This window comes from Strongyloides ratti (assembly GCF_001040885.1).
Source record: "Strongyloides ratti genome assembly S_ratti_ED321, chromosome : 1".
NCBI classification, from domain to species: Eukaryota; Metazoa; Nematoda; class Chromadorea; order Rhabditida; family Strongyloididae; genus Strongyloides; species Strongyloides ratti.
Genome location: NC_037307.1, coordinates 4,805,651 through 4,819,941, shown reverse-complemented (window position 1 = coordinate 4,819,941; position 14,291 = coordinate 4,805,651). Strand labels below are relative to the sequence as shown.

General features: G+C 20.5%; 4 protein-coding genes across 4 annotated transcripts; 2 read left to right on the top strand and 2 right to left on the bottom strand.

Annotated features, from left to right (window-relative positions):
- Nucleotides 1–4: 4 nt before the first annotated feature.
- SRAE_1000155400 (Histone deacetylase 10) lies at nucleotides 5–1,581 on the top strand (the record flags this gene model as incomplete). Its single annotated transcript, XM_024648524.1, has 2 exons — nucleotides 5–333; nucleotides 375–1,581. The coding sequence occupies 2 exons, from the start codon at nucleotides 5–7 to the stop codon at nucleotides 1,579–1,581; spliced, it is 1,536 nt and encodes a 511-aa protein (XP_024502493.1).
- A 123-nt stretch (nucleotides 1,582–1,704) lies between these two features.
- On the bottom strand, nucleotides 1,705–2,477 carry SRAE_1000155300 (Hypothetical protein; the record flags this gene model as incomplete). Its single annotated transcript, XM_024648523.1, has 2 exons — nucleotides 1,705–2,073; nucleotides 2,124–2,477. The coding sequence occupies 2 exons, from the start codon at nucleotides 2,475–2,477 to the stop codon at nucleotides 1,705–1,707; spliced, it is 723 nt and encodes a 240-aa protein (XP_024502492.1).
- An 8,126-nt stretch (nucleotides 2,478–10,603) lies between these two features.
- SRAE_1000155200 (Zinc finger, RING-type domain and Protease-associated domain, PA and Zinc finger, RING/FYVE/PHD-type domain-containing protein) lies at nucleotides 10,604–12,705 on the top strand (the record flags this gene model as incomplete). The annotated part of the gene is made up of 3 exons (XM_024648522.1): nucleotides 10,604–10,972; nucleotides 11,029–11,313; nucleotides 11,368–12,705. The coding sequence occupies 3 exons, from the start codon at nucleotides 10,604–10,606 to the stop codon at nucleotides 12,703–12,705; spliced, it is 1,992 nt and encodes a 663-aa protein (XP_024502491.1).
- A 1,049-nt stretch (nucleotides 12,706–13,754) lies between these two features.
- On the bottom strand, nucleotides 13,755–14,170 carry SRAE_1000155100 (60S ribosomal protein L35a; the record flags this gene model as incomplete). Its single annotated transcript, XM_024648521.1, has 3 exons — nucleotides 13,755–13,766; nucleotides 13,811–14,108; nucleotides 14,145–14,170. The coding sequence occupies 3 exons, from the start codon at nucleotides 14,168–14,170 to the stop codon at nucleotides 13,755–13,757; spliced, it is 336 nt and encodes a 111-aa protein (XP_024502490.1).
- Nucleotides 14,171–14,291: the final 121 nt, after the last annotated feature.

The following is a 14,291-nucleotide window of genomic DNA, read 5'->3' as shown; positions in this document are numbered from 1 at the left end:
TTTGATGTTAAAACATAAAAATGTTTGGGATCATTTTCATGCAGAATCTCCAGACCGAATGACAGCAATTTTGGATATGTTAGAAAATGAAAAATTAAATGATAAATTAACTAAAATTTCACATATTTCATTGTCAAAAAATGATATTGCTCTTGTACATCCTATGTCATATATTGAGAAACTTGAAAATTTATGTAAAAATGGATGTGATAAAGATAGAGAAGACTTTTGCAAAAAACATGATAGTATATATATGGTTAGTGAAACATATGACTGTGCATTAAGAGCAGTTGAATGTTGTTGGAGTATCACAAAATCTGTCCTTGAAAATAGGTATAAAATAAATAATAAAAATGTTTTTATAATGTTTTTAGGAAATCTAATGGTTTTGCTTTAGTACGACCTCCAGGACATCATGCTTATAGTGATAATCCTAATGGATTTTGTTTTTTTAATAACATTTCAATATGTGCTAAAAAAGCTATGAAAGATTATGATAATGTTAGGAAAATTCTTATAATAGATTGGGATATTCATTCAGGGCAGGGGACACAATTTTCAATAAAAGATTGTGATCCAAATATTCAATTAATATCTATTCATAGATATGAAAATGGTAAATATTGGCCACATTTAGTTGAATCTAATTTTGATGAATCATTTTCCTCCAATACATTAAACATTCCATTAAATGAAGTTGGTTTAAATGATTTTCATTATATTCATATAATGTGTAAAGTAGTTTTTCCTTTTATTTTTAACTTTAAACCAGATTTAATTTTGGTTTCATGTGGTTATGATGCAGCAATAGGTGATCCAAAAGGAGAAATGATGGTATCTCCATATTTTTATGGATTAATGACAAGACTTTTAAGTAGTCTTTCCATACCATTAGCATTATTTTATGAAGGTGGATATTTAATTGAATCTATTACAATTTCAGCAAAAGAAACAATTTCTGGTCTTATTGATAGGGAAATATTTAATTATTATAAATCGAATTTACCACCAGATAATTCTATTAATTTTAAGAATGAATTTTTCTGGATGATTAATAAATTAACCAGTCACAATAATCTTCATAAAAATATTAATACTTTAAATTATTACTTAACACAAAATACAATTCAATTATCACCTTTATACCAACCTTCAAAAGAAGAGTTAAAAATTTATCAATTTACACCACCTGCTATAACAAGAGGAGTATATACTCAGTTAAGTAATGAAGAAATTACTACTGCTCATGAATATATAGTACATTCTATGAAATGTCAAAATATTGAAAATGACACAAAAAATTTAATTCATATTGATTTTAATGATGAAAAAAAAATTCTTACTTTTACTGGTAATAAACATCAAGAAACTATTTCAATAGTAATAGATGACTTAACAATTTTTACTTTTATTTTGACATATATAATTATACCTAATATTTTTTGTTTTACATCAAATGAAAATTTTGACAAATTTTTATCAAACTGGAATATAATGACTATAAACAATTACGATGAAAATTTGGCAATTAAAAGTATAATTGAAAAATTGTTTTCAAAATTTAATCTTCAATATTATTAAATTTTATTAATATTATATATTCATTTTAATGTAAATATAAAAAAATTTTTTAAAAAAAAAAAGTTATTATAAAAGTTTTTTAGTAAAATTTTTTTTAGTTAATAAAAATTTTAAATGAAAGTTTTATCCTCTTAATCTTTGTGCAAATCTGGAATAAGATGGTGCAGTATATCTACTTGAATATGAATAATTTCCATGACTTAAACTAGAAGATAAATTTAATTCTTTTTCTCGTCTTGATTGCCAGGAACTTGGACTAAGCCAGTATTTTGATAATGTTCCAACAGTCATACATCCTTTTTTATACATTGACATTGCATCTTCCATTGGCATGTAACGAACATATGGTCTTTGTGGTGTTACTCCTCTTTCTAAGTATGATGTTGATTTGGAACGTGTTGAATAAAGTCCAGGATTGTAAGAAGAAACACGACCTTCAGCATATCGTTTACTACCAAAATTTTGAATTGATGAACGATGTGATGGAAGTGACTGAAAAATTTTTTTTATATTTTAAAATATAATATAATAATATAACTTACAAAATCAGTTGTTGATGATAAAGTATAAGTAGCATTGTTATTACCATATGAATATCTTATGTATGGATATTTATCAGAGTAATGTGGTGTACTACTTTGTACACCAATAGAATGTAATGGTGGTATACGTGATAAAGCATTTGAAGTTAAACTTCTTCCAAAAATAGAACTTCCAGATCGAGCTATACTTCTACCCATAAATCCACTTCCATAACCTGCAGATGGAATTGTAAATCCTGATGATGATAATTTTGATGGTGATGCATAGGAAGCAGATCTTCGAATAGTTGTAGATGAACTGTGTGTTAATGGAGAAATTTGATGATAAGAAGGAGATGAATATAACAATGGCATGATTTACTATTGAAAAATTTCTGGTAAATTTTATTTAATATTTTATGACTGTAGTCGGCTTAAGCGTATGATGTAATGATCACTTATTTCGCAAAAAAAAAAAAACAGTTGGCTGAAATCGTTAATCGTTCGTCCCAACAATCGTTGAATAGTGCTTAAAAACAAATAATAATAAAAAATTTTTTTCTGCCAGACAGATAAAATTAATTAAATTTGTTATGATTCTATTATAAAAAAAAGAAAATATATATAAATGTACATTAAATTATTATTTTGATTTTTAAAATGAAAAATAATTTTAAAATAATTAATATTTTATCAATAATATAATTATTTTCAAAATTTTGGGTAACAAAACATAAGATAGATTAACTTTATACTTATAAAATTTTTAAACTCATTTAGAAACACTTCAAAACATATATTATTAGTAATCTTGATATAATCCAGATATTTCTTACTTTTGATTACTCAACACACTATATACACATCATTGTTATATATATTCATTCCAATTAAATGATTACCTTCTCCTCTGTATTTGATCTACTATCATAAAGTTATCACTTATTATACAATGTCGAGTTGTTAGAATAAACAAGTAATAAGAAATATCTAAAAATTTGTCAGTTTGTGCCTTAGTATATATTTATTTGTTGAGAACACAATGTACTCCCACTTGCAAAAAATATTTTTAAGCATTATTAGAAAAGACAAATTTATTAATACAATGAATGGAAAAAGAAATTTTATAACAATATACGTACAAATATTTAAATCTTTATCTTTAAAATAATTCAAAATTTATAATATTAATAAAAACTTTAGTAAATGATAATGATAATTAATTTTAAAATATTACATATAATAAGTAACAAAAATATTTAATTTAAAATAAATTATAAAGTTTTCTACCAAATATCAATTATTTAACAAAATAAAATATAATAATAATATTTATTTATTTTTTATACATAATTATAAATATATGACAAATAATTTTTGTTTATATATCATTGTAAATAATATTTTATTATCAAGAACGTTAAAAGTATCATTTTATAAAATGTAAATAAGATTTAAGATAAATATTTTATACTATTTAAAATTGTTAAAACTTGATTTTTTCATCTTCAGATATTAATAAAATGTTATAACTTAGTAAGCAATATTATAGCTTACAAAAAATAATTAAATAAATCATTCTCTTAACTGTACCTTTTTATACTAACATAAAAAAATAAAAAAAATTTTTAATTTAAAAATTATCCTCCAGTCACATAATACTAATTTGAATAAATTTTAAAAAATAACATATAATTTGGAAAAAAAAGAGATGCTAAAAACTTTCTGATTACAAATTTTCAAACATTTAATTGAGATATTAAAAAAATTGTCAATGTCATTATATATGCCTTACAAATTGTACTTGGTTATCATTAATAATTGATGTAAAGTTTTGATAATACTTTTTTTTATCAATACTTTATATCTTATAAATTTATATTATATGTTAATCTTTTATATTTTGAAATAAATTTTTATAAAATTATTAGTGTGATATTTTCTTGACTTTTGATACTTGTGATTAGTTCTATAAAATATTATCAAACACAAGGTAGTTATTCAAATAAATAACAAATACTTATATTATATTTTTTTTACTATTAATTTGATTTTCTTAAAAAAAAAAATTAAAAACTATGATAAAATTTACCAATTCATCATTATATTATTATTTGCTGACAATTTTAAATTTAATGTTTATTATATCTAAAATATTTTTTTCATTATTGTTAATTGTTATAAAAGTATTTATTTAAAATGTTATTCAATAATACTCCAAAATACTATAAAACGAATTTTAATTTTACCAACATATCAATTTTTAATTTTATTTAAGCACAATATTTTTAAAATTTTGAATTATAAAGAAATCATATACTTATGTGTATTTTTAAATTATTATCTTAACTATATTTTTCATTACCGAATCAAAAAAAGCTTTTAGTTTTATAATAGAAATTTTAAATAAATCAGAAATTTGATAATGAGGTTTAAAGAAACAAAAATAAAAATAATAATACCAAAAAAAAAAAAAAAAATTATGACATTTTAAAAATAATTGTTTAGCCACTTAATTGATTTTAATATAAATTGTTTCCTCTAAATTACCATTGAAATGTATATATAAATGGGAAAAAAGTTTAATTGTCATCATTAGGAAAAACTTTACCTTATATATTTATTAAAAATATATTCCTTCTATATTCAACTTTTTTTTTATATTAAATTTTAACTATAGATAAAGTCATTTTAAAATATATATTTTATAATGTATAATTTGATATATGCTTTCAACATTTTCAAACAAAAACATCATGGTTAATTTATTCACTTACAATTCTATTTTATAATTGATATCTTATAATGACTTACTAGAAAAAAGAATGTTTTACAAATAAAAAATAAAAATGAGAATCATATGAAATACATTATTTTTACAAAGTTTCAATTTGACCGAAAAATATATATACTTTTTTTTAAATATTAATTATAAATTTAATCTCATAATATTCTTTCATATGACAAGATATATAGATAATTGTTTATAAAATTATTATAATTTTTATAAAAAAATAGATAATGTATATTAAAAAAAATTATAAATGTAATTAATAAGGTTTAAATTTACACTTACAATTGACTTTAATTGCTATAATTTTCCTAGAAAAAAAAATTACTAAAATTTAAATAAAATATTAAATTGAGACGAATTTTATTTATTCTTTGATGACTTTTTCACTATATATTTTAATTGTTTTTATATATATATATTTTAAATTTTATTAAATTTTTCTAGATTAAAAATAAAAGTTTATTTATAAAAATGTAGAAAAAAGTTATTGATACTGACACTGTATATGTATTAAAAAGTATTTATATTTGCTATAGTTTTAAATGTAAGCACATTGTTTTTACATTAAAATTTTAACCATATTGTTTGTTTCCGTATTTGACAAAATTTATTTCACTACTTACTCCAGACAAATGATGCTTGTATTCTTTTTATTTTTTTTTTGTAACTACATTTTTATTCTTTTTTACTATTAATGTTTAGAGATGGTTGAAACAAAATTTTTTAAAATATGTATAGAAAATTGTTAAAAAAAAAAGATGAAGGAGGACAATAAAAAACAATACATTTTTTAGTATTTTTAAACACTACTTTTAATTATTCATATTTTCATTTAATATATTATTACAAGAACTATATATATATTTTATTTATTAACATTTTGTTTTGTGTTTTAAAAGAAAAAAAGATGATTTGTGGTAAATTATATTTATATTTATTTTATATGTAAAATTTTTTTTTAAATATATTCAAATTCAATTTGTGATAAACTTTAGACTTTCTTTAATAGGTAATTATTTATCCTAATCTTAAAAACTTCTTTTTTTTTCCAGATAAACCACTAAATAGGTTTTCAAAAATCTGTTTTTTTTTAAAAGAAATTTTTCCTTTGTAAATAGAAATTTTAAAAAAAAAGTAAAAATTGTTTTGAGAAATTTTAATTATATAAGTTGTAAGGGTAGTATTAGATGATTTGATTAAATTTAAACATAAGTTTTCATCATCTTATTATTTCTTTAAAAGCACAAAATTGAATAAAAGTGTATAAAATAAAAAATTTTACAAGTAAGTTAAAAGAACTTTTGTAAGATGAAAAAAAAATTTTTTTATATAATAGTATATAAACAATATTTAAATTTAACTTTACTACATTTAGATATAAAATTTTTTAATTCTCTTTACTATATTTTATCATTATAAATGCTAAAAAAAACTCCTTTAATTTTCAAAAAAATATTATTGACAATAAAATCAATTTTTTTTTTTTGCTTTTTCATAACATTTTTTTTTAATGAAAATTAAAAAATAATAGCAAACAAGACACAATAATACACATTTAATTTTAAAATAAAATAATTTTGAATAGATTTTTAGGGGGAAATTAGTAAATATCTAGAAATTATAATTATAATAACCATTTTAGAATACTAGAAAAAAAAAATTTATGAATACTAGAAAATGTCAAATGTATTCTCCTGTTATATTTTACACATCGTTATATAAAGATTAAAAAGAAATAATATTAAAATTGGTGTATGATGAAACGTATCAAACATTAATAATAGCTTTGTGCCATTAATAATTAATAATGAACTATATAATAATTATAATATTTTAATAACCTTATATATATCTTAATAAAAACTTGGATTTATTTATTTCACAATCGTGTTATAGTAAAGTGTAACGACATAAAATTACTTGTTAAAAAAAAAATTGTTATTTTATTTCAATTTAAAATACATTGTATTTCTATATAGTTAGTATTTTGTTAATATTTTATATATATATATATTAAATTAATTAACAATGAACTTAATTTTAAAAATTTTGTTTAATTACAAATTATGCGTAACATATTTGTCTAATTTAAAGCCTATTAAAATAAATTAAACAATAATTCCTATCATTTATATTATTAAAAATAATATCTAAATTATTAATAATAAAAATAATTTCATGTTTATTAAAAAAATATTTTTTTTTATATTTTTATACTTTTCTAGATTTTTAAGATAAAATATTCTCTATAACTATATTTTATTTTTCAATTAAAATTTTATTATAGGAAGTATAAGTAAAACTATATATATCTTTGTAGATATTTCAAAACAATGATAAAAACTTAAAGTGTTTTATTAAAAAAAAAAAATCTTTATTACGAAACACTTCACTACCATATTTTTTATTATTTAAAATAGTATTAAAATTGTTTTTTTTAACCTTTATCTATGTCGATTAATTCAACTATTTTAAACCGGGACATATAATAAAAAAAAAACAAGCTTCCGACAAATAAATTTTGTTTATCATATATATTATTTATAAATATAGTGTTGTAAACTTCTTCTTGTGTATTCATAATTTAATCTTATGATTTTGTAACAAAAAAAAATTTTTACAAAAATATTTGCCAACATTTTAATACTTACCATTTTAGAAGTGCAAAATTTTCTAACATAATCTATTTAACAAAGGTCATAATAATTGAAGAGATATTAACGTATTTTTATATAATAAATTAATTTTATTTAATCGTAAATGCATTTTATTTCTACTTTAAATAAAACTGATATTAGTATATATATAATATATATTATCATTATTTTAATCATTGATGATTTTAGATTTCTAGTAAATTCATGTAAAAACAATATTTTATCTATAAAGTGAGAATATTAATGATGATCTTATTGGTTATAAAATTTATACTTTAGCTTATTTCTTTTTGATGTTTACACTATATGTAGACGATAATAGCAAGTAATACATGTTAAAAGTTCGTATAATTTATTTTCTATATAAAAAGTGTTTTATAAACGTAGAAACACACCTTAATATTTTATATTTTATTATTATCTTAATAATAATCGATTAACAAAAGTGTTAATTTTTTTTCTATTTAAAATCAACTGTTATTATCAACAACCACTAATTTATTTTCTTCCTAAAATTTTTCTATTAAAAAGTATATGATATCATTATTAATTTTTTTGACATACATCATGTTATTACTTATCAAATAATTTTTTTTTTATTTTAAAAGTACTAAAATATGTAGGGACATATTTTGAAGAATATTCTAAAAATAATTTTGTTTTGGTAAACTTCATATATATATATATATTTTTTTTTATATATATTTTCATTCATAATTATTACCCCAACTTTATATATTAGTTCATATTAATTTTTAAAATATATTTTTTATATAAAAGAATCTATCTTAAAATTTATAACACCATACAATTCATAATAAAATTTTGTATTGTTATATATTTCTAAGAACATAGTTTTTATTATTCTGTAAAATGAATCTCTTATGTCTATAATATTAATAATATATTAACAAACCATCATTATAATAGCATGCCCCATCTTCCTACGTATAACAAATATACAAATGACCATAATAATAATAATAATAATAATTTCTTATCATAATAAATTTATGTTTTCTATCAATCAATTTATAGGTTAAAAAGTTAATCACCATTAGATATGTTTTTACCATTACACACAACTATTGTTGATCGTGATTTTTTTAATTGTCTCCATTACATTTGTTAATATTTTTCTAACTTATAAATGAAATTCCAGTACTTTTTAATTACTACGGCTATTTTTTTTTTAGAAACATGCTTTTTACAGTAAAATTTAATTTTATTTAATATTTCACTTCCTATTTAAATGTCCAAATTCATATAATTATTTCTGTGTTGTATAAAAACTTGATTAAATATGTTTTTAATATCACCAACCACATATATCTATTAATATGATACAATAAATAACTCTTTGTTAAATTATTTAACAAAGCATATTTTTTTTTAAATTAAAAATACTACTAGTAGTTATACATATAAACTACACATAACATATAAAATAAATAATTTAATTTTAAATACAAATTATATTAATGTTGATAAATTACTCCATAAAATACCATAATTTATTTTCATTAATATAAAATCAATTTTATTAATGAATATTTAGTAAAAAAAAAAAAACTTTACTTTTCTGTAAATTAGTATATATTTATAAAAATATATGACTTCCTACCTAAATTTAAAGGAAATAAAAGTACATATATATTTAAAATATTTACAAATTACATAGTCATATGTTTTTTTTTCGGTAATTAAAAAAATAAGCACACATTTTATGTATCATAAGATGTTTTTGTTAAACTTTTCTAAGAAAATAATAATAAATTATTAAATTTAGGAATGTTCTGTTTAAGAGATGACCTATTCAATTACAAGAAAATAGCCATTATTTTTATTCTTTTTCAATAACAAACTTTTTAATTTATTTTAAGGTCTGATCACGCGATGTGCGCATTATCCCAATACGATTTGTTAGCTTTATTTTTTGATAAAAAGATTTCAATTTTATGCCTGTGTATGGTTTTTGAATTGTATTCACTACAATTATTTCCCTTTACACAAACTTTTAATAAATATAACTTTTTTTTTCTAGTATCTAAATATATCATATCTTCTAAACTTTAAATTAACATTGGAAATGTCAATAAATATATAAATAAAAAAAATAACAAATTATTTTTCTAAAATAAATCTATAATAATCGACTGGAATTTTAGTTCTGATTATAAATTTATCATAAGTTCAACATTTAAAATTTTAGATTAACTTATTAAAATGTGTTCCTTTCATTTAAAAAATTTTTCTTTAAATTTTTTATTAGCTATTAAAATTTCTTTTTTTTTTTTAAGATAAATAAAATGTTATAAATATATATAATATATATAAAGATGGTAAAAAAATTCTATTAATGTATTATATATGCTTCTAAAAATTTTTTTATATGTAATAGGGATTAAAAATATGTACGGATATATATATATATATTAATATCACATATGATTAAATATTTTAGATGGTCTTTATTTTAAAACTTTTATTTTTATTCAAAAAAAAAATTTTTTTTTTTCATTAAAATCTTTTTAATATCAAATTATTAAATAATAACTACATATTATTGAATTATTTTATACAATGTGTTAAATTTTATCAATTAACGGAAATGTTTTTTTTAAAAAAATATCATATATACATATAAGGAAACAATTTTTTATTTGTAAAAATTTAAAATAAAACCAGTTTTGTTTTTTTAAATTGCTTTCTTGACATAAAATGATTTCAAATATCATGTTTCGTTAATTTTTTTTTCTTTCAATTTTTGCCATTTTAATATTTTACATTTTAGGCTACTCCTCATTCATTTTATTCCTGTGAAGTACTATATAAGAACTGCTTTTAAAAGCATTATTCTAAAAAATATTTTAGAGTGAAAGTTTTTATTTTAAATTGAATTTTATAAATTAACTCAGCAAGGGAAACCTACATACATTTCCCATGCGAATCAACCTTTTTTTTAGAATAAATATATATGCATATATATACTTTCAGCTTAATCCAAACAATTGAAATTATTACACGAGAGGAGAAGTTAAATTATACAAATGGTTAATTGTTGTCTTCGAAATATGATTTCTATTCTTGCCTTTTCTCCTGCTACTTTTTTTCTTTATTTAGTTATTACAACAAATCCTGTATCACCACAATTTTTTCTTGAAATAATGCATAAACATCATACTGGAACACCAATAAGTATTAAAAAATGTGAGGCTACTGGTGCTAATTTTGGTGCTGATTTATTTAATTTTCAATGGATGATATCAAAAAAAGGTTGTGCATTGGAGACATTTCCAGCAAATGCATGTGATTATAACATATCTATGCCAATTTTACCTTCTGCTAAAAATATATCACAATGTGATGGAAATTTTTTTGCATTAGTACCAAGAGGTAATTGTAGTTTTAGTAGAAAGGTATGTTTATTATATAATTTTTTTTTTATTACTATTTATATATATTTTTATTAAAGGCATTTAATGTTCAACAATATTATAAAGCCTTAATTGTTTACCAGGATGAGAAAGAAAAAAAACCAATTTCAATGTCTGGAAGAGAGGAAGCATCTAAAGTTGAGATACCAGTAATTATGATCACTTATAAATGTATGGAAGAATTAACAAGAAATTACAGTTTTAGAGATGGACAATATTTTGTTTTAATAAAATCAGCCCCCGTTTTTTATGATTTAATTAAATATTTAATACCATTTTTAATGTGTATAGGATTATGTTTCATTGTTTTGTGTGTTAGTTTGGTAAGAAAAAAAAATCTTTAAATTAAATAATATTTTTTTTTTTTTATTATTTAGGGTATACGATTATTTAGAGAAAGAAGAAAGTTAGCAAAAAAAAGACTTTCTAAAGCAAATTTAAAGAAAATACCTGTTAAAAAATATGTAAAAAATGAGGAACCAGATACATGTGCCATTTGTCTTGAGGATTTTATTGAGGGTGAAAAATTACGTGTTTTATATTGCAATCATGCTTATCATTGTAAATGTATTGATCCTTGGCTTACAAAAAATAGGAAAGTTTGCCCTATTTGTAAAAGAAAGGTTGGTCCAAGTACTGGGGATTCAAGTAGTGATGAAGAAAATGTTGAGAGAGGAAGACAAAATAATTTGTATAATGAAATTAATAATGATGGGTCATTAAATAGTGGTATTAATTCAACATCTACTTCAGAGACTGTTCCATTATTATCTAATTCAATGAATACATTACAGACAACTGCTGGACATGAAAATTCATTAAATAGTAATAATATATTACGGAACACGGGTGAGGGAGTATATATTTTTTCTCGGGAAAATAATGATAATGAAAGAATTAATACTCCACCAAATTTGGAAACGGGGGAAATTAATAATATTCATAATAATGAACAACAAAATATATTAGGGATACAGAAAAGAAACTGGTCAACGAAGTTTGGTAAAGTCGTTGGATCAATGGTTGGAAAAATTTTACCAAATTCATTGAGAAATAGAACAACGGGTAATATTAGAAATGAAGATGAAACGGAAAGTAATCCAATTTTACAAAATTATGATCAATCTACAATTAGTTCAATGGAAAATGTTTCACAAGTTAGTCAAGATACTATAACAACAACTGTTCAAGGTATATCTGCTGGTATATCTCATACTAACATCCATGAAAATCCTATGGAAATAATAAATGAAGGATATGGGACATTATTAAATTCATGTACTCCAAATTATGGAGCTTCTATACCAATTAATATAGTCTTTACTTCACCTATAAATGATAACTCATCAACAAGTACATCAACAAGTCCAGAAAATATTCAATCTGGTAATTGTAAACGTGGCTATAATTTTAGAAAAGAAAGAACCAATCCAACGGCATCTTCGGCTTCAATAGTAGAATCGCATACAAAGAAAAAGTCACATTCTTTGTCAGGAAAACATGTAACAATAAAAGTTGACAATCACTCGTCTTCTCATGGTGAAGATGCAGATGATGAAGATTATGATAGTAGTCCTTTTCAAAAAGTAAATCGAAAACGATTGTCATCATTGAAACAAGATGGTAAAGATAGAACTAAATTTAAAGAAGAGAATGACGATAAAAATTTAAATTCACAAAATGATAATAATGACAGTGATTTAAGTCAAATTTAAATTTGTCAATTTTGTATCTTTCATTGTTATTTATTCATAATTTTTATCTCATATCTCTATAATCTCGTCAACTTGTAAAAAAAGTTGCCTTATATCAAATTTTATGATTTATTCGTTATACATAGTCATTTTTTAATATATTTATATTTGTAAGCAACAATATTTTTTTTTTTTCAAACACCCAATTGAGATTCTTTAAAAAATTATACCATCATTCCTATTAACGACTTTAATGATCCAATTAGTTTTTACTTAAGTCAACATTTATAATTGTGTAATATTTTATTTTTAAATGTTAGTTATACACTTCTCAAAATGTAAAATAAATTCATCTGTAATAATGAAATTTATTTTTATAAGTTAATAAACGGTGTATCAAAATTAGTTTTACATTATTGAATAAAGTAATATTAATTGTATATGATTAATTTGTTTAAAAATGGTATGAGTATATTTAAAGATAACAACAATTTTTTTAATTAAATATTATAAATTTTACATTAATATTGTAAAATCATAAAAATAATTTAACTATATATATTTAAACTTATTTTAAACAGGTACTTTTTTTTGGCACACATATAACTTATTGTCTTTAATTATACTTACGACAAAAAAATATTTTTGCAAAAATTATTTTCATTTGAATGTTTGGTATAACATTTTATATCGGAGAAGAATTTAATAATATATATAGTTTTAAAGTAGCAAATTAACTGAGTCACCATGAAATGAAATAGTTAATAATTAAATGTAATCCTAATTAACGGTAAATAAAAAATTTGTTGGAAAATTTATTAACTTTCAGAAACAGAGGGAAGATTAAATTTTCCAATTAACCAAAATAAATAACCGAAAATTTCATGTAAATAACAATAACCCTGATACTTGATTAAAATTTTAAAGTTATCTATGTTACACTGTTATCATATCTTATAATTAAAAAATATTATTTGAAATAATAGACAAATAAGGTAGAGTTACAACAAAAATAAATTTATTCCAAATCAACAAATTTTAACAGTAGAAGTAAAGTATCCATTATTGAATTAGAACAACAACTAAAAAAATGATAATTAAAAGTAAAGATAATATATATACTTACAACGCGAACTCTGTTTCCCATTGCTTGTGGTGGAAGAGTCCTGTTGAATTTAGCACGTACTGATCCAGAATTTCCATGAGCACGGGTGATTTTTCCAACAAGAGTGCGAATTTTAGTTGGGTGTTTTCCAACTCTAGCAACAGAATTTTTTCCTTTGTATACATAAACAACTCTCTTTCCTACGTAGAATTGAGCATCATTTTTGTTGTAAGCTCCTTCAATCTTGACAAGAGTAGTATTTTCATGAGAATTACGAAGACCGCGTTTATATCCGGTGAAGATACCCTTGACGTAAAGACTAAAAAATTTTTTATTAAAAAATATTACAACTTACCGAGATGAAGTCTTAGTTGGACTCATTTTCTAAGTTTAACCTGAAATTTATATATAATTATTTTAAAAGATTTGATTAAAATTTTATAAAAACAAATTAGCAAAAAATTTAATAAAAAATAAATTTTAAATTCATTTAACAATTTAT